The sequence below is a fragment of the Carassius auratus genome, chromosome 28, assembly GCF_003368295.1.
Source record: "Carassius auratus strain Wakin chromosome 28, ASM336829v1, whole genome shotgun sequence".
NCBI lineage: Eukaryota > Metazoa > Chordata > Actinopteri > Cypriniformes > Cyprinidae > Carassius > Carassius auratus.
In genome coordinates, this window is record NC_039270.1 from 5,396,535 (window position 1) to 5,416,518 (window position 19,984).

The window sequence follows — 19,984 nt, forward strand, 5'->3', positions numbered from 1 at the left end:
GTTTTGGATTACCCTTTTTGTTAAACAAACGTACCTGCAATTGGATCTCTCCCTCTCCTTGTGTTTTCCTGGTGCAAGATCGTGACAAATTGTCTCTGGTTATGTGCTGACTGTATTCCTAACGTCAATAAGCACAGCATTTCTTCAAGGATTTAAAAAAATAATTATTGTTTTACAGAACACATAACGTTATACAGTGAGATTACAAAAAAATCTGTCCCTATCAGGGGTAGACAAAGCAAATAAAAGTGAGACAAGAAAATAATTCAAAATATTGTACTGCACACTGATAAAACAAATGTCACTGAGCACAACACCGTAATTCTGGATAGAGGCGTAAATGAAGTTGGTGTCATGAACCATTGCAATTGTGGGGGGAAAATCATTTTAACTTTATTTTGGGGCAAAGTCATCAAACTTTTACAACGATATTTATAATATTTCTATACATGCAGTTTTTATGTCCCGGTGACCAGTGGAAGTGCAGTTCTTTTTCTCTGCCCATTCATTTAGATAGGAGCCTGGGCTTCTTAGTCTGAAATAGCTGCCTGGAGGCGTTGCCAAGATGGCGGCCGAGTGGCATGACTTGCCTAAAATGACTTTGACCAAGATCCAATCAAAATGTAGCAAACCTTTTTTCACTATAGTTGTCAGAGAGGGGCCCTGCCTTAAACTGGGCCTTGGAATGTACTGTCCATTACTGTTATTCGTTTAATCTTTTTAAACACTCCAAACCTCAAATTATTGAACTAAATCCCATTTTAATGTAATTTAATCAATTTGGCTGATTCTTATGAAATGTAAAATAAAAATTGGGCGTAAACTAGGGATACTCAAACCCAGTCCTGGAGGACAGGTGTCCTGCAGAGTTTAGATCCAACCCCAGTTAGACACACCTGAACCACCTAATTAAGCTCTTACTAGAAACCTCCTGACAGGTGTGTTGATACTAAGTTGGAGCTAAACTCTGCAGAACACCAGACCTCCAGGAACGAATTTGGGCATCCCTGGCACAGACTTTACTGTATGACAGTGATTTTTAATATATCTACAAAAGTTTTCAGTCAAGAGCAGTAAATGTTTTTTATTTATTTAACTTGAATGACAGACAGTAGGTTAGGCATACCTCATTAGGCATATACCACTTTTTTTTATATTGTCCTAGAATGTTTTAAATAGTCATGCACACTGAAAGACATAAAAATGTACTGATATACAAAATATTTATTCTACTGACATTTTACCAAATGTTGCCGCAACCAAAAAAGTTTGAGAACAACAGTCTTACAACATCAAACTAATGAACGAAAAAAGGCAACTGGTTTGAAAACAATACAATACATATGTATAATTTTTTTTTTTTCCTTTTACAATAATAGGATTAGATAAGTCGACTTTCAACAACTTCACCTAAGGGACCTTTAAACAGTGGTGAATTATTTGCAAAAGTGATCATCTTCTTCCGGTGTTAATGGCAGTAGGCAAACCAACTTAAATGCTGCATTCCCGCCACCTACTGGGTATGGAGTGTGGAGCGCATAATGATTGAAAGTTTGATCACTATATAAAAAATTAAAATAATAATAAATAAAAAATAACGCTTACTACCTAACTACATAACTATTCTTTTAAGAAAATAATTACTTCATGAAATATTCTTGATCGTTTTGGTCCATTTCCTAACAGAACCTGAAGTAACAAATGATTTATTCCAAACCATCCTAAAGCTTGAATTAGTTGAAATCTTGCTCCTTCATATGCATCACACTTTAGAAGTACATGTTCTACTGACTCTGCATGACCACATTTGTCACTATTTCCAGTTTCATGCTTCCCGATTATATGCAAACACTAATTTAATGAACAATACGCATTCTTGACATTAAAATGTGTTCTTTCCTATTGCCATTTCTTCTGTAATTTCTTTCTAATTTCATTTGCAATTAACCCTTTTACTTCAGTTTTACTCATTGCCACTTTAATGTAAATTTGTGCATGTTTCAGAGCCTGTTTAGCCAGATGGTCTGCTTCATCATTTCCTTCTACACACATTTGTGATGGTACTCACGGGAAATTTACTATAAGGGCAGACTATATTATTCTAAATATACCGTAATTCCTCAAATAAAAGCCGGTGCCTTTATTTGCCTGAACTGCAGAAGGTAACAGGGTTTTATTTGAAGCAGGCTTTTATTAGAGGCAGGCCTTTATTTCTAATTCCATCTGTTTGATAAGTAATTGTTTTAAATAACCTGTTTTAAATTAAAAGCCATAGCGTTCCAGTGGACAGAGATCATAACATTAGCACAGAATCAGTTAAGAATCGATCACCAAAAGAATCAGTTCATTTCAGACGCTCTGTGTGTCAGTCTGCTTCACACTGAATCGCACATGTGCAGTATCATCAGCTCCTCGCTTCTCGAATCGGATGCATCTGACATAAACAGTTCTCGGTTCAGTGTACTGGTGACCCGAAAACCGATGCAACTGGTTCTTGACTCAAGAATGAGAAATGCTCCAGCAGTGCGCGTGTACGTTCGTTATCTGGCTCTGCTGCACACATTTTCCCCGGCTTTTATTTAAGACCAGCCTTTATTTGTCCGTGTTGACCACACCCCCAATATGCTATGGCAAGTTTGTTCAATGTATTGCTTTACTGCTATATTTTTTTACATATTTCTTTCCTTGTTATTTTTTTCTTTATATAGCTGTATGTTAACTACAGGCACAGGGAAAAGCCAAGGAGGAATTGTAAAAGTGATCTTATAGAAACTGTCTCAGGTTACGAATGTAACCATAGTTCCCTGAGTAGGGAACGAGACACTACATCCTTTAGGGGAACACCTCACGTGACCCGTGTCTGAAGCATTCATTGAAAACCCCCCTCTTGTTGGCCAGCGACAGCCTCCGACGTCACTACTGGCGTGACTATAAGCAAGCACCGGGAGAGCATGTCATTATCTTCTTCGTCTGAAGCTTGCGTCCTAAGCATGGCAGGGAGCTAGAGGATGTAGTGTCTCGTTCCCTACTCAGGGAACTATGGTAACATTCATAACCTGAGACAGTTCCCTTTCGAGGGAACTTCGAACTGCCTCCTCTAGGGGGGACTATGGGGAACAGTATACCCACACCGCCATGCTGAGGGGAGTGCAGGCAAGAATCAGGGCGAGTACTAAGTACCAACTCTACCATTTCCATGGGAGTTGGCCCCGGGAATGCTTAGACGACTGTCTGTGACAGTACCCCTTACGGCCAAAAGGCCTAAGCTACATACCCAACTTAATTGTTAGGGCCTCGGCCCAGGGTAGAGCTGAAGGCTTGGAATCAGGAAAGATTCTTTTAAAGCGATACGGCTAAGAACCTAGCATTTCTACCAAGTCTTGCCTGTCACACAGGGGCTACCGCTAGCTTACGCATAAGCTTGCTGAAAGAGCTGTCTTGACAGTTCTCTAGTAGCAACAACTTTTTGGAGAGGTATCCAAGGATACATAGGTGTGGTGGCGCCCAAGATGAACGGGGCTTTTACCAACTCAAGAAAGGGCACGAAGCAGCCGCGCGAAGCCCTCACCATATAGGATTTTAGAAAGAACGCAGAATACTACCGTGCAAACACAGTGTGGAATGTAGTAGAAGGAAATCCAAGGCACTCTTCTTTAGAAAATTAAAAAAAACCTTTATTGGACTGGCTATTTCATGATAGAAAATTTAAAAGACATAGGGGAAAAAACAACCCACGCGTAGCGGCACAAACAGCCTTCTTCAGGGTATGAACACAGTGTGGATTTCAGAAAGTGTGCAAAAGACTTTACGCACACACTTACCATAGCATGGATTTTCAAATACTGTTCTAAGGAGGGACTCTCGTGGCACTCTGATAGAGCAGCTCATAGATGGAATGACACATCTCAAACAGTATGAATGAGAGTCATCAACTCGGTCTACGGAAACAATACTGGAGCGCTCTGGGGAAAAAAACAGAGAACTTCGTCTCATATGAGAGGAGAACTCCGAGCTCAGAGTAGCGCGCTCATAGGCGACCCTTTTTTGGAAAAAGGGGAGCGCTGCTAAATTACCACGAGAATCACCCAAATAGCCCCTCATGTTGAGGGAAGCGATGCTTGAAGTGTATAAACAAATACACACTGGCTGAATGGAGCCCAAGGAACCAAGGTCTAATCATCTCAAGAAAGGGAACGAAGCAGAGCGCGTAACCCTTATTGTACAAGATTTCAGAAAGTTCGCAAGAGTCTTGCGTACAAAGCTTTGCGTGTGTACTTAAAGGTTCCTAAGCATCGCAGAGGTGCTGAATCGCACGGGAGAGGCAAGCTCAATTTTACAAACCTCGGTGAGGGGAGCATCACCTGAGGCAGCATATACAAGAAGACTTTTGTAACTGCCACCTCTATTTCCCGCTAGATGCGACAGCACCACTAAGCAGCCAGGAGACCCCTCAGGGTGACCTGGCCGGACATCCATGAAATTCCCTGCAATGCTGTGCCAGGCCTGATGATCAAGGAGGCTCCCTCAGAAACCTGTGATCTCAGCCGCCTAATACCAGAACATGAAGCCAGATGGCTGGTGCTGGAAAGTGTTTAGCAAACACTGTAACTGAGCACTGCAAAGGAAACTCACAGAGTTTATTAGTAGACACGTAACCACCAGCAATTTAATACACATAAGTATATACAGAGAGGGTTACATTTACTCACCCACCCTCCTGAGCTGGAGCCCCACTCAAGGGGCGCCTCCTTTTAGTCTGGACCATCAGTAGGGTGTTTGCTATGAACAAAGAACCATGAAAACATTATAGGTCCAGCTTAGGAGAGTGTTATGCGAGAGGTTTCCACCTTACCTCGATCAGGTGGAGAGCTGGTGGTTACAAGGGAATTTGGAAGGGGAGGATAAAAACAGAAGTTAACCCTCTGAAGTCGATTAACGCATATACACGTTATGAGGCAATTTTTCCTCAAAGACATCGCGTGTGTGCTCTTCACCCAAACAAATGACGCAAAGATTGCGTGTGTCATCAGGTGTCAAATAACGCAGACACGGATGCACACATTGTCTAAACGTTAGTTGTCAACATGATAAACAGAGAAAGCTCGCCCTTAACAGTTCTTTCAGATGTACACTTCAAACCAAACAGTCAGTGAAGACGAAGATAATGATGTGCTCTCCCGGTGCTTGCTTATAGTCGCGCTGGTAGTGACGTCGGAGGCTGTCGCTGGCCGACAAGTTGGTGTTTTCTCAATGTATGCTTCAGACACTGGTCACGACGAGGTGTTTCCCCTAGAGGACACAGTTCGAAGTTCCCTCGAAAGGGAACTGCAAGTTTTATCCTCAAATAATCATAACCACTAAAATTGGTGTCAGGTGGGGCAATTAGCCTGGAGTTGGATTTAAAAATGTACTGGTTGCATTTGAGCAAGTTTATTATGGTTTATACTCCAGGGATAGGCAACATAGGTCCTGGATTGCTGCTGTCCTGCAGAGTTTAGCTACAACCCTAATCAAGTTAGGGTTGCAATTAAGTTTTCTTTAAAGGAACACTCCACTATTTTTGAAAAGAGGCTTATTTTCGAACTCCCCTAGAGTTAAAGTTTATTTTTTATCATTTTCGAATCCAATTTAGCCGATCTCTGGGTCTGTGGCACTTTTGGCTTAGCTTAGCATAGATCATTGAATCCAATTAGACCACTAGGATCTAGCTCAAAATGAGAGAAGACTTTCAATATTTTTTCTATTTAAAACTTGACTCTTCTATAGTTACACAGTGTACTACGGCAGACGGAAAATGAAAAGTTGTGATTTTCTAGGCCGATATGTCTAGGAACTATTCTCTCATTCTGGCGTAATAATCAAGGAACTTTGCTGCCATTCCATGGTTCCAGCAGGTGTAATGATAATACACAGTGGCTTAAAATTTGCCAGCTTCAACTCTCCATGTACACAAACTAGCTGGGGACTATTTTTAGGTGATGCGTAATATCATGATATCCAATATCTGGACCTGGGGCCTGTTCTTCTTACGTCGCTAACTCAGTTAGCTGGGTTTGAATGTTGACGATTTGGCATGATCTTGGATCGTTTGGTTCTTTGAAGCTCATCCCGGAGCTGCTGTCATAGCAACAGGTCCATAAGCTTAAACCTGCTCGGGAGCAGCTTATTTCATGTTAACAGGATTAGATCGCTTCTTTTCAACCAGAACTGATACTCAAAATATGTCTGCTACCACCGCTACTTTATTACAAGAGTATCATACTGATCCAGGGACAAAAATTAAAAAAAATAATCATTAAAATTTTTTTTTAAAAATAACATAAAAATGCTGTGTAGTCCATAACAGCCTACTATAAACAACCAGTTTTACTCACTGAAATATTTATTTGTCATAAAATTATTACTTCATAATTGTATTAGAGTCTTACACACATGCTATACAGATAATAGAGTCGTGCATTATTTTGAGTGATGACTGCTATTATAAGAGTGGCTTGATGAGCGCAGGAGATGCAGATAACATGATATTAATAGATATTAAATGAAATTAATAGATAATTTCTACATTGAAAATAAAAATGTAAAGACCTTTTGTCAGGTGTCGTTTTAAATTATATGACGTCATAACATTGCGGTCTTGCCACCAGCCAATCGTTGCACTGCTGATCATGGTTTCGAGTATCGATAGATATCCCCTTTTAAGCCAACACATGAATGCGCAATTATCTCAGATAACTCAATCCAGCGATACTAATCATACACAACAGGTGTGTTCGAAGAACCCAATTAGCCGGATCAGGATTAGCACGATGATATCATCTTGGATGTGTCATTTGATCTCGGATGTAATAAGCGACGTACGAAGAACAGGCCCCAGATGGCGACTCTCAGTCCTGCAGTGTTAAATGTGTTTTGACTGGAAATTACACAGGTGATGACCTACAGCTAATATGAGGGCAAAATACAGGACAAAAGGAAATGTTGGGGGTGAAGTCATAGATCTAAATCAAAAAATCAGCATTTATGGCGTCTGCAAAAAAACCATTCTGACCTTCATATTCCTATTGAAAAGGCGTGTAAACTTTTTCTCGGATATGTCTTGGCTAGGATTTCTATATTGCCTGAAATAAGTTCGACTCCAAGTCCAAAATTGAGTACCTCAACTCTAATGGTGCCACACAGCACATTCTCAACATAGAATCCTACTGAATATACACCAGAGTCTTCGTTCTTTGTGTAACGCTAATTTAGTTAGCTGGATTTTACTGTTGACGGCTTTGCATCATGATCTTGGATTGTTTGGTTCTGCACTACATTACTGATTATCAATATATGATTTATCGATTATCGATATATAGCCTGTTTTAAACCAACCCATGAATGTGGAGTTATGTCAGATAACTCAATCCAGCCATACTAATCATCAACAACAGGTATGTGTTCGAAGAACCAAATTAGCTAGATCATGATTAGTGCAATGATATCATCTTGGATGTGTCATTTGATCTCTGATGTAATGAGCGCCGTACGAAGAACGCCAAGACTCCAGACTACAACCAAATGGTGGCATTTTGTGACAATTTGTTCTGCTGCGAAACGATGGATGGTTTTAAAGCTAAGGTAAAGTAAAATACTGCTTATCTTTTCGGCTTACCTCACATTACGTTATGAATGCTTTAATTTTTGTAAGGTTATCCTATTCCTCAGTGTTTGCTAAACATTCTGTAATTTTAATAGTCGGAAAAGAGCGACAAGTGGGAAGAATTTGTCTTGAGCCCTGAACGGGCCCCTGGTCTTCACTTCTGAGCTTCCTACACATAACATTATTACATGATTCCTGTCTGAGAAACTCCTTCCACACTGATGACATAAAACAGTTCTCTCAATTGAATCCAATTGAATGTGTCGGTCAAGAATGTGTTGAAAATATGCCGTGTAATTTTCTCATGTGCTTGTTACAGTTTGATTTTTTACTAAAACATTTTCCACACTGTTGGCAGGTGAAGGAACTCTCTCCAGTGTGCACACTCATGTGGGCTTTAAGGGTTCCATGTAGATCGAAACTCTCTCCACACTGAGCGCATGTATAAAGTTTTTTTATTGTGTGAACTGTCATGTGTTTGTTAAGGCTTCCTTTTCGGCTGAAACTTTTATCACACAGTTGGCAGGTAAAAGGACTCTCTCCTGTATGAATTTTCGTGTGGTCATTTAGGTTTCCTTTTCTACTGAAACTTTTTCCACACTGTTGGCAGGAGAAAGGCTTCTTTCCAGTGTGAATTTTCATGTGGGATTTAAGGTTTCCTTGAAGTGTGAAACTGACTCCACACTGTTGACAGGTGAAAGGCTTCCCTCCAGTGTGAATTCTCATGTGCCTGTACAGGTTTCCATCATGAGTGAAACTGACTCCGCACTGTTTGCAGGTGTATGGTTTCTCTCCAGTGTGAATTCTCATGTGCACTTTAAGGTTTCCATTATGATCGAAACACTTTCCACACTGTTTGCAGGTGTAAGGCTTGTCTCCAGTGTGAACTCTTATGTGCCTGTTAAGGTTTCCTTTTTGAGTAAAACTTTTTCCACACTGTTTGCAGGGGAAAGGCTTTCCTCCAGTGTGAACTCTCATGTGCTCTTTAAGGTTTCCATTACGATCAAAACTCTTTCCACATTCAGGGCAGATGTGAGGTTTCTCTCCAGTGTGAACCCTCATGTGCCTGTTAAGGTTTCCTTGTTGAGTAAATCTTTTTCCACACTGTTGGCAGGGGAATGTCTTCCCTCCATTGTGGACTTTCAGGTTTTCATGTTCCTTGAAACGAACTTTTGTAAAATAACTTTCAGTTTCTGTTTTAGGAGTTGTTTTCTGTGAGAAAGTCTCTTTAATCTGTGGCCAACCGAAAGATTCTTCTCCAGTTTTAAAATCATGAGTCATCTCATATTGTTCATTCTCTTCAGTTTCATTCAGTACTATGCGCTCCTCTTTCAGCGGCATGAGGTCTATGGTGAAAAAAGACAAATGAAAGTAAGCCAAATTAAACAGCACAAATAAACATATATCAAAACATTATTATACAATAGATGGTTCTGGTCCTTGATTCTGATTGCTTGAGCCAAACATTCACCTTCGATTGAGCAGCCATATTGAGCATTGCATTTTCCCCCATTCAAAACTATACGAGTGACATGTCTTGGGTATTCTATATTCTTTATATAGATATTTTATACACTAATCTCCAATTAAATTCGGATAAGACAGAGATATTAATTATTGAACCAAAAAACACTAAACAGAATCTTGTAGTTTACAATCTGCAACTAGACGGATGTACTGTTACTTCCTCTACAGTCAAAAATCTGGGTGTTATATTAGACAGCAACTTGTCTTTTGAAAATCATATTTCCAATGTTACAAAAACTGCATTCTTCCATCTTAGAAACATTGCCAAGCTACGAAAAATGTTATCTGTTTCTGATGCAGAAAAGCTAGTTCATGCATTCATGACCTCTAGACTGGACTATTGTAATGCACTTCTAGGTGGGTGTCCTGCTTCGTCAATAAACAAGCTACAGGTAGTCCAAAATGCAGCAGCTAGAGTCCTTACGAGGTCAAGAAAATATGATCATATTACCCCAATTTTACAGTCTCTGCACTGGCTACCTATTAAGTTCCGTATCAGTTACAAATTATCATTACTTACCTATAAGGCCCTAAATGGTTTAGCTCTTGTGTACCTGACTAGCCTTCTACCACGTTACAACCCATCACGCTCCCTAAGGTAACAAAACGCTGGACTTTTGGTCGTTCCTAGGATAGCAAAGTCCACTAAAGGAGGTAGAGCTTTCTCACATTTGGCTCCCAAACTCTGGAATAGCCTTCCTGATAATGTTTGGGGTTCAGACACACTCTCTCTGTTTAAATCTAGATTAAAAACACATCTCTTTCGCCAAGCATTCGAATGATGTATATTAAATTGTGAGTGTAGTTGTATCTGGTCAAATGTGCATTTTTATTCTTTAGCTTGGGTTAAACTCATTAATTTTACTTTTTTGGAACAGCAGCTATGCTTATGATGTCTCTATTTGTTTCTCTGTTTCTGCTGGGATTCACATCCTGTGGTAACTAGGATTCACGACTCGCCGTCTCTTTGCTGATAGCGCTGTTTCTCTCAAATGGAAAGAGAGAGAGCGAGAGTCTTACCACGCTGAATCGACGCGCTACATGTAAACTATATTCTTTGTTGTCTTCTTTGTTGAGTTCATTTAGAATTATTTAACTTTTTCGAACAAGCAGACGATACGCCGTTTTCTCAGCAACAAGAAGTAAAGTCTGCACTAAACCTTGTTCATTTATAGGCTTAGTTCACCCAAATATTACAATTATGTCATTTAAGACTTAAATTCATGTTGTTCCAAACCCTTAAGACCCATTTATCTTCGGGACACAGTTTAAGATACTTTAGATTTAGTCCGAGAGCTCTCAGTCCCTCTACTAACAACTGAATCGTACATCACGATCAACTGTCATTATATAGTTAATTGGGAAATTCACAGTGCTGTTCTGCAGACCAAAGCCATGCCAGAATGTCATACTGCTGAAAATCTGGCAAATACACTTTCCACTGCTATGGACCAGTGGGGACTAAGCGTAAAACTCACTGCATGCGTGCATGACAATGCGAGCAACATGGTGCTTGCCAACACTGAATTATTAAGAGTGGGACTCTCAGCCTTGCTTTGCACACACGCTCCAATTTGCTACAAATTACGGTTTCAAGCTTCAACACATAAACCATGTCGTTGCATCTGCCAGTCGTCTTGTGTCTCATTTCCATCACAGCACAACAGCAACGCAAATGCTGAAACAAAAGCAGCAACAGCAGAACTTCCCTAAAGATATGATAATAATTCCTTACATTTATATAGCGCTTTTCTAGGCACTCAAAGCGCTTTACATAGACAGGGGGTATCTCCTCATCCACCACCAGTGTGCAGCATCCACCTGGATGATGCGACGGCAGCCATATTGCGCCAGAACGCCCACCACACACCAGCTTACTGGTGGAGAGGAGACGGAGGTATGAAGCCAATCAGCGGATATGGGGATTGTTAGGAGACCATGATGGTCAGAGGCCAATGGGCGAATTTAGCCAGGATGCCGAGGAACACCTCTACTCTTTTCGAAAGACATCCTGGGATTTTTAATGACCACAGAGAGTCGGGACCTCGGTTTAACGTCTCATCCGAAGGACAGTGCTCGTTGACAGTATAGCGTCCCCATCACTACACTGGGGCGCTAGGACCCACACAGACCACAGGGTGAGCACCCCATGCTGGCCTCACTAGCACCTCTTCCAGCAGCAATCTAGCTTTCTCAGGAGGTCTCCCATCCAGGTACTGACCAGGCTCACCCCTGCTTAGCTTCAGTGGGAAACTGGTCTTGGGCTCCAGGGTGATATGGCTGCCGGCTACATGATATGTTCGAGCGCCTACTCGATCAGGGATGGGCAATTTCTGCGGTCTTATCAGACAGAGCTTTCACTAAACTAACAGATGCAAGACCCCTTGAACTGGCTGATGATAGCTGAGGAGTTATGGAGGAACTCTTACCCGTGCTTCGCTCACTTAAATGTGCAACCACTGCACTGCACCCAGTGACAGAAACTCTTCTGTCCAAACACCTCAAAGTAACCCCAGGAGAGTCTACCAAAGTCTCTCAGTTCAAGCAAACAGTGTCTACTTCGCTAGAGTGGTGACTTGAAATGGCAGATGTCAGCAGCACTTGCAAGGTTGCATACATCGCATCATTCCTCGATCCTAGACATAAAAACCTATGGTAAACCTACGCAACTGAGGAAGTTAAACATGCAGTGCAGGGCAAGGTGGTGCGATCTCGTCAAAAAACAGCTCAGAGAGTGAAAAAGAGGTAGGTGAAACAGTAGAAACAGATGAAACACAACCGCTGGCCATAAAGCCAAGAAGTGATTCACTGTCTGCATCTGCAATTGCAGTCTTGTTTGGTGAGGACTATAAAACAGAATCACAGACACCACCGAATTAAAACAGTACTGCCAGGACACGTGCCCATCCACACTGACCCAATGGACTGGTAGAAAACCAACAACCACAAATTGGCAAAAGGCTTACAAAATTGGCAAAGGCTTACATTCACAAATGCTTACAGAACAAGCGGGAACCCAGTGTGCCTGTAGCTTTCTCTATTTCAGGTTTATCACGTGATAGAAAGTATAAGGCCTTCTCAAGCCGAAGGGCAAACTCATCTAATCTGCGGCCTATTATGCATCAAACTAAGATTGATATAAAGACACAAAGCACTGCCATCAAGCTAGCATCTTTAAACATTCGCTCACTAAAAAATAAATCATTTCTAATCAATGACTTTATAACCACAAGCAATCTGGATTTTATATTTATAAATAAAACATGACTAGAAGACAGCTGCAGTGCAACAGTCCCGAATGAAGTAGCCCCTCCTCGCTTCACTTACATGAATGTCTGCAGGACATTTAAAGATCTATTTAAAGATGTCTATCAATGCAAGCAAGTTTAATTTGTCAGTACTTGTCTTTTGAATATCTAGGGATTGTGCTGAAAGGTGCTCCACGCATTCTGTTTATTATTTACAGGCCTCCAAAATACTCTCTAGCCTTTGTTGAAGAGGCCACAGAAATGTTATCAATGATTTCCTCAGAGTTTGACTGTTTTGCTTTTTCAGGGGATTTTAATATTCACATAGATAATGCAGAAAACAAAACTAAGAAGTGATAACGGTTCTAAACACCTTTGACCTGATTCAGCATGTGCATGGACCCACATACAAAGGTGGACACACTCTAGACTTAATCATCAGTAGGGGTCTAAACATTTCATCCATTGTTATTAAGGACATAGCACTATCTGATCACTTCTGTATTTTCTTTGATATTTTGATGTCTGCTACAACTGAATCTAGATCTGTCTCTGTCAGAAGGAGATGCATAAACGAGAACACAAGTGTACTATTTATGGAATCTATATCTTCAACATCAAGCATTTCTGCAGACTCTGTTGATATTTTCCTTGATTACTTCAACTCAAAGGTTAAGAATGTTATTGATGATATTGCTCCAATAATTGTCAGAAAGAAAACAAACAGACAGAAATCAGTTTGCAGAACATCAACAGCAGTTCAGACTATTAAAAGAGAATGCAGAAAAGCTGAGAGGATTGTGGCGGAAGACGAAACTTGAAATTCACGATAGCATCTATAAAGACTTTTTGAATTTATTCTCAAACCTTATAAACAGTAACATTTAAAAGTGTGCTTAACTGCTTAGAAGCAGATATTTTAGAATCCGTGAACACCTCAATTTTTTCTGGGAAATTTCCGAACTCCCTAAAAACTGCAGTTGTTAAGCCCCTCCTGAAAAAGACCAATCTTTATAACACCATTTTGAGCAATTTTAGACCAATATCTAATCTTCCTTTTATAGGCATAATTATAGAAAAGGTAGTTTTTAATCAGCTGAATAAATATTTAAACTCAAATGGATACTTTGACCGCATCACAGCACAGAGACAGCACTCATTAAGATAATAAATGATATTCGCCCTAAATTGTGACTCAGTTTCAGGTCATACTTAGAAAGGAGAGGCTATTATGTGAGTCTAGGAGAGCATAAGTCTTAAGTGGACGTCCATGACATGCGGAGTCCCACAAGGCTCAATTCTTGCACCGCTCTTGTTTAGCCTGTATATGCTTCCACGAAGTCAAATAATGAGAAAGAACCAAATTGCCTACCACAGCTATGCTGATGATACCCAGATTTACCTAGCCTTATCTCCAAATGACTACAGCCCCATCGACTTCCTCTGCCAATGCATTGATGAAATTAATAGTTGGATGTGCCAGAACTTTCTTCAGTTAAACAAGAAAAAAACGTCATTGCATATGCAAACAAAGATGAAGTATTCAAGGTGAATGCATACCTTGACTCTAGGGGTCAAACAACTAAAAATCAAGTCAAGAATCTTGGTGTGATTCTGGAGACAGACCTTAGTTTCAGGAGTCAAGTCAAAGCATTACCTAAATCAGCATACTATCATTTAAAAAACATTGCAAGAATTAGATGTTTTGTTTCTAGCCAAGACTTGGAGAAACTTGTTCATGCCTTTATCACCAGCAGGGTGGACTATTGTAATGGGCTCCTCACCGGCCTTCCCAAAAAGACCATTAGACAGCTGCAGCTCATCCAGAACGCTGCTGCCAAAATATATTTAAATTAATAAAAATTAAGGTTTTGAAGTGGCCAAATCAAAATCTGACCTTAAATCCTATTGAGACGCTGTGGCACCTTAAACAGTCCTTTCATTCCAAAAGCCCTACAATGTGGCTGAATTTGAACAATACATTGAGAATAATTTTTTGTACAAAAGTTTTAGTGAATAACGATTTGTTTGTGAAAACATTTGTACGTAAGTTTAATGCACAAATTTGAGATTTTTGTGAGAATTTGTGTTTCTGTTTTTAAAGGGGACATTATACGCAAATTTGGCTGGCCACAATAACAAAGACAGATTTGTAAACAATATTGGAGAGAAATGGGCCTTTTGTGTAGACAGAAAAAGTCTTAGAGCTTTGAGTTCAACTCATGAAAAATGGTGGCAAAAACAAAAGTGTTGCGTTTATAATTTTATTCAGTGTATACAAGGGGTGCAACGATTCAGTTTACGGTTTGTATCATGGTTTTACAGTCATGGTTTAATTATGGTTCTGTGTGTGCTGTGTTTAGGGAAAAGACAAACTCTAATGAACCATATAATTAGGGGTCTGACTAAACACTTATCCCACGAGACAAGATTTTTTTTTAAAGAAATCCTCGAAGAATATAGGGGAAAATAGTATTTGATTCAACTTGTTGGACTTTCTAACTGGAAGGTCTCAGGCAGCAACGAGTCAGCAGTAACACATCCAGCACCATCACACTGAACACTGGGGCCCCCCAAGGATGTGTGCTGAGCCCCCTCCTCTTCACAGAGCCCCGTCCCTCATCATGTACACCTTGTACAGAGGCAACATCAAGAGCATCCTGACGAGCTGCATCACAGGTGATCCCACCCACCCATCACACAGCTTCTTCAGCCTGCTGCCATCAGGGAGGAGACTACAGAGTCTCCAGGCCAGGACCAGCAGACTGTATATATATTATATAGATCCATCAGGCTGTCAGGAAGCTGAACTTGCTCCCAAACTTGCAACTCAGCACTGCTTCTCCTCAAAGCTGCATTCTGAGCCCTCTGCTGTATGCACTGTACACCTACAACTGTTCTTTAACTGCTCTCCAACTCACCCAAACAACCACATTATAAAATATGTGCATGACACCACAATGGTTGGAAGTATCTAAGACGGGTCAACCAAATCTCACACTAGCAGGCTGACAAACAGCTTTTTCCCCTGGGCCAGACAAACTGCCAAGACCCATGGATATTCACACACATAAGCCCCTACCTTCAAATTCACCCAATACCTCCCTGAAGAGCAGATAATCAGCCCATGTCCTCATAACTGCACTCTTGCAATTACAATTTTAAGATTTTAACCTTTTGTTAGATCTTAAGTATATGTACATTTAAAGAATATATATTATATTTGTATGTATTATTATATTATTTTATTAAGGGAACATTGCTTGTTTAGACTGTTTGGTCTTTTGTCCTGATGGATGTTGTTTCTTGTTGGGTTGGGGGAGCACCCTAAATTTCGTTGTACCTCCACAGTGCAATGACAATAAAGGCTATTCTATTCTTAATGAACCAGATGTGATGCAGAAGCCAGAAACATGCAGAAAGAATACAAGAATGAGTTTTGAAACATTGATAAGTGACAGAATAAAAACTTTTTGGAAAGGCCAGCTTTTGTGTTGTGTATTCAGTGCACATATTTGAAATTATCTGAAAAGCTACAAGAATACTTTTTATTTCCGACTTTATTCAACAACTCGTCTACTCCACATCAGCCTCTGGCACCATTTTCTAGAGCATTAACTGGACGTTAAAAGCGTATGCTGACAAATTGTTAAATAAAATAGTTGGTTTTATTTTGCACACAAAAAGTATTCTTGTAGCTTCGTAAAATTACGGTTGAACTCCTGATGTCCCATGGATTGTTTTACATGGATATGTTTAAAAAATATCATGGTTTCCTGTAAAGCTTGACATTTAATAAGAATCAAACAAGAATGAGAACCAACCTGTTTGTTCCTCAGTATCTTCTTGTTTGACTTTCAATGTTTCTTCAATCTTCACGTCTTCACTCTCCTCTTTAATAAACGCCATCTTTATAACAGTGTGGATCTCAGGAGTTTTTCTGTGTGTTTGGACAATCTGTCATGTTTAAGATGAGAATAATTCAAGATAAATCACTGGTTGTGTCTCAATCGGCTCTAGTTCAGTAGTCAGCACACTGGGAAAGGACTCAAAAGAGAGATAATTAATGGTTTCAGTTATCTCTGGTTTCACAGGTGAGGTTGAAGACTAGTCTCAGACTAAAATGTAAGTCTGATCTTAAAATATGTCTTTGCAGTTGTTTTAAGATACTCAGGCGCATTTATAAAACCTAAGTGCATTTTTCTTATTTTACAAATGATCTTCTAATAGAGTAAGACAAATACGACAGTGGCTACTTACCCTAAGTAGAATTAACACACTTTCTTAGTGATAGATCCTATTTACAGTAGGCTAAGTGCAAGTAGCTCTAGATGCTATTTACAGAAAAAAATGTACAGTGAAAATCATGATATATTCTATTTACCATGTAAATAACGAGCATATAAAGCGCTGCAATCAATATTAATGAAATTACTTTACATAGTTTGTAAAAACTGTTAAACAGTCCCAACGGTTTGCATTGATGTAACACTGTAAATGTTTAAAAAGACAAACCTCTCATCAGTGGAATAACAACACAAGCAGGAGAGCGACGCTGCCTTATGACGTCACAGCGCAGTGCCAAAATAAAAGTCCTGTTCGCATGCCAACATATCAAGAGTACTGAAACGCACACCCCAAATAGAAGTCACATGGATTGATTCAAATATATTAATTTGCAACATATTTCCATATTAATTTATAATATTTGTTAACATATTACATTTATATGTAAATACATTAAAATATAAATACACATCTATAAATGTAAAAATATTTTAAAACATCCAAATCGCATACATGTAAATACTCTTAAACATTTAAATATTTAATCAATGCTCCTTTTAACTGTACATTGCATATAAGTAAATACACGTAAAAAGAAATTCACAGAACATATTCCCGTTTACTCAAACTGTATGTAAATAAATTAAATCTACATATATGTAAATGGATGCATTTTATATAGATTTTAAGTTTCCCCTTCATAATAAATCAAACAGAAATTGTACACTGAAAAAAATTATGTCTGCATTGTCTGGAGACTTTTACAGTGACCATATTAGTTGACTTGACTTATTGCCTTGTATCCACATGTGCAATGACAATAAAGTTGAATCTAATCTATTCTAATCTAATATAAATAGTTCATTTATCAACCCAAGTTCAGCATATACCAACACAAATTATGAATGGTGACAATGTTTCTGGCGCACAAATAACATATGATCTTTCTTTAAGCATCTAGGGTCAAAATATTAATTACAAATATGCAAGTCTTAGTAGGCATTCATCATATGGCATTTAAATATTTAAGAGCCATCATTAATCATGCACACAGTTCATCAACTAATCACATGCTCCTAAAATTAATACATCATTTAGTCACGCCCTTAGCTACATTTTCTTTTTTTTTTTTTTTTTTTGATAAATCACCATTAAAAAAATTTAACTGCAGGTTACATTGTAATGCCAGTAGGTGGCAGCCAGAGACCATCTTAATCAGTTTGTTAACCACTGGAAGAATACTATGACAAAGATATCACTTCTGTAATGACGAGTCCATCTGCAGCTTTATTATCACAATGATTTATACAGTATGGACGCAGAAACACAGAAGAGGGAGATAATTCACAGTCCAGGTGAGAGACAGGGAAAGGCTGATTAAAATTAACAAACCAGAGAACAGGTGTGAGGTCAGGGCAGGCAGATAAACAATCACAGTCCAAGTAACTGTTAAGGGGTAGAGGCAGGCTGCAAGGATCAAACACAAGAGAACAGTCCAGGTTCAAACCAAGCAGCAACCTGCTGCTCTCTCTCTCGTGAGGCCAACAAGGAAGTGGCTTAAACTGTAATTCGTAAACTGGCCGCGAAAGGGAGTCAATCCCATAGACTCAACTCCAACTTTACAGCAGAAAACAGAAAACATTTGGTCTATATAGCTAATTTTGCAATTTTGCAAGTCAATATTCAAGTGTAGGTTTCCTCTGACCGCAGTGTGGAGGGTGGATCTGGAATTGACTTCTGTATAGGTTGTCACAACATCGCTAGATTATCTGTCTTCACAAACTGCCTTGAAATACAACTCAAACATTAATAATGATTGTTATAAATGTAACGTGAGGCTCTTACATTCACAATGCTCATTTTGGCCTCTATAGCTCATTTTGGTGTTGAAGTGTGCAGGTAATCCTGCCAGACTGAAATTTTGTCTTTGGTGAACTGTCTTCAAGAGTGTAAATAAAACTTTAAAGGGTTAGTCGAGTCAAAGAACAGCGTATTATTAGCATGTTGTTAGCATGATTAGCATGGTTAGCAAGTTGTATGTATATCTACAAAATGTGTTTGTCATTCTTTCTCAGTCAGGTGCACATCTGGTTAGATATATCCATCAGTACATTAACTGTTGATTTTGCACTCTTAACATATGTGAAGACATTTCTGTCCCTGCAACAAAGATTTATCATTAACAGCATTCAAATATCAAGGCTGGCATTTTAAGTCTTTCTTAAGATACCCATCCAGATCATCAGGTTTAGAGGTTTAACAAAGTTTGCTTATTGGATATGCAGACACTGAATTAGAACAAATACAATTAGCTAACTTGCAGAACTATGATAAATACTAAAACATATTTACACACATACATACACTTGCAGGCCTTGATGAAGAGGTAAACACTTTCCTTTCTTTTCCTATAGGAAGAACGCTCAACACTAGGGGATGGAGACACAGAGCTGGAGACAAGGAACTGGCCGCTGGAGATCAGAGATAGGAGACTTGGGAGTGTAGACGAACAACAGGTAAGTAGACTTCAGGTAAGTAACAATCCAAGGAGAATATCTGGTAGGTATTAGACGATGATTGATGACAATGAGCAGAGCAGCATGAGGGATGATGGGAAATGTAGTTCAGATTAGGTGACAGAACTGGTGAATTTGACAGTGGTCTTTATTTACGGACGTATACAAAGCTTACTTAAAAGTACGTTTTACCATCTTATTGTACCATCTGTGAATATACCACTCAGTAAAGACAAACATGCTTGATTTGCCAATTCACCTAAAATGTTTATTGAAAAAAAAAGGTTTAATTAGCTACCAGCAAATATTATTTTTATGCTATATATATATATATATATATATATATATATATATATATATAGTATTACTGCTATTAAAATTATAAAAATGAAAACAAAAATATTACTGTTGCAATAAGACAGCTGTACTATAAAATAGAACAAAAAACTAATATATGTTCTTTTTAATTTTCACAATACTGATGAAATTTGTTTTAAATTCTTAATTGTAAAAGTTTCAAACACTATCATTTCAAATCCTCAATTATTTATTTTAACTATTAATTTATAAACACCAGTTTATAAGGACAAACTTCACCCTGAAAAACACAATACATCAGAATATATATGTAAATAGATAATTATACATAAATCAATTAAAATATATTTACTATAATACACATGATGACGCATAGATAAATATAGATTTTTAGATAGATACACATATTTTTAGATATATAATTGTGAATTAATTGTGCAGCTCTG

The 19,984-nt window shown here is 38.9% G+C and overlaps 1 protein-coding gene across 1 annotated transcript; it reads right to left on the reverse strand.

Annotated features, from left to right (window-relative positions):
- Window positions 1-6,759: 6,759 nt before the first annotated feature.
- On the reverse strand, window positions 6,760-16,993 carry LOC113047469 (gastrula zinc finger protein XlCGF8.2DB-like). Its single transcript, XM_026208855.1, has 3 exons — window positions 16,933-16,993; window positions 16,242-16,374; window positions 6,760-8,988 (listed from the first exon to the last, which is right to left on the reverse strand). The coding sequence occupies exons 2-3, from the start codon at window positions 16,324-16,326 to the stop codon at window positions 7,910-7,912; spliced, it is 1,164 nt and encodes a 387-aa protein (XP_026064640.1). The 5' UTR covers window positions 16,327-16,374; window positions 16,933-16,993; the 3' UTR covers window positions 6,760-7,909.
- Window positions 16,994-19,984: the final 2,991 nt, after the last annotated feature.

Bases quoted from the DNA above. Each gene is read 5' to 3' on its own strand.
- LOC113047469 (XM_026208855.1), bottom strand. From the start codon at position 16,326: ATGGCGTTTATTAAAGAGGAGAGTGAAGACGTGAAGATTGAAGAAACA. The intron at 8,989-16,241 runs GTTGGTTCTCAT...TTTTCACCATAG, and splicing joins AGATACTGAGGAACAAACAG to ACCTCATGCCGCTGAAAGAG.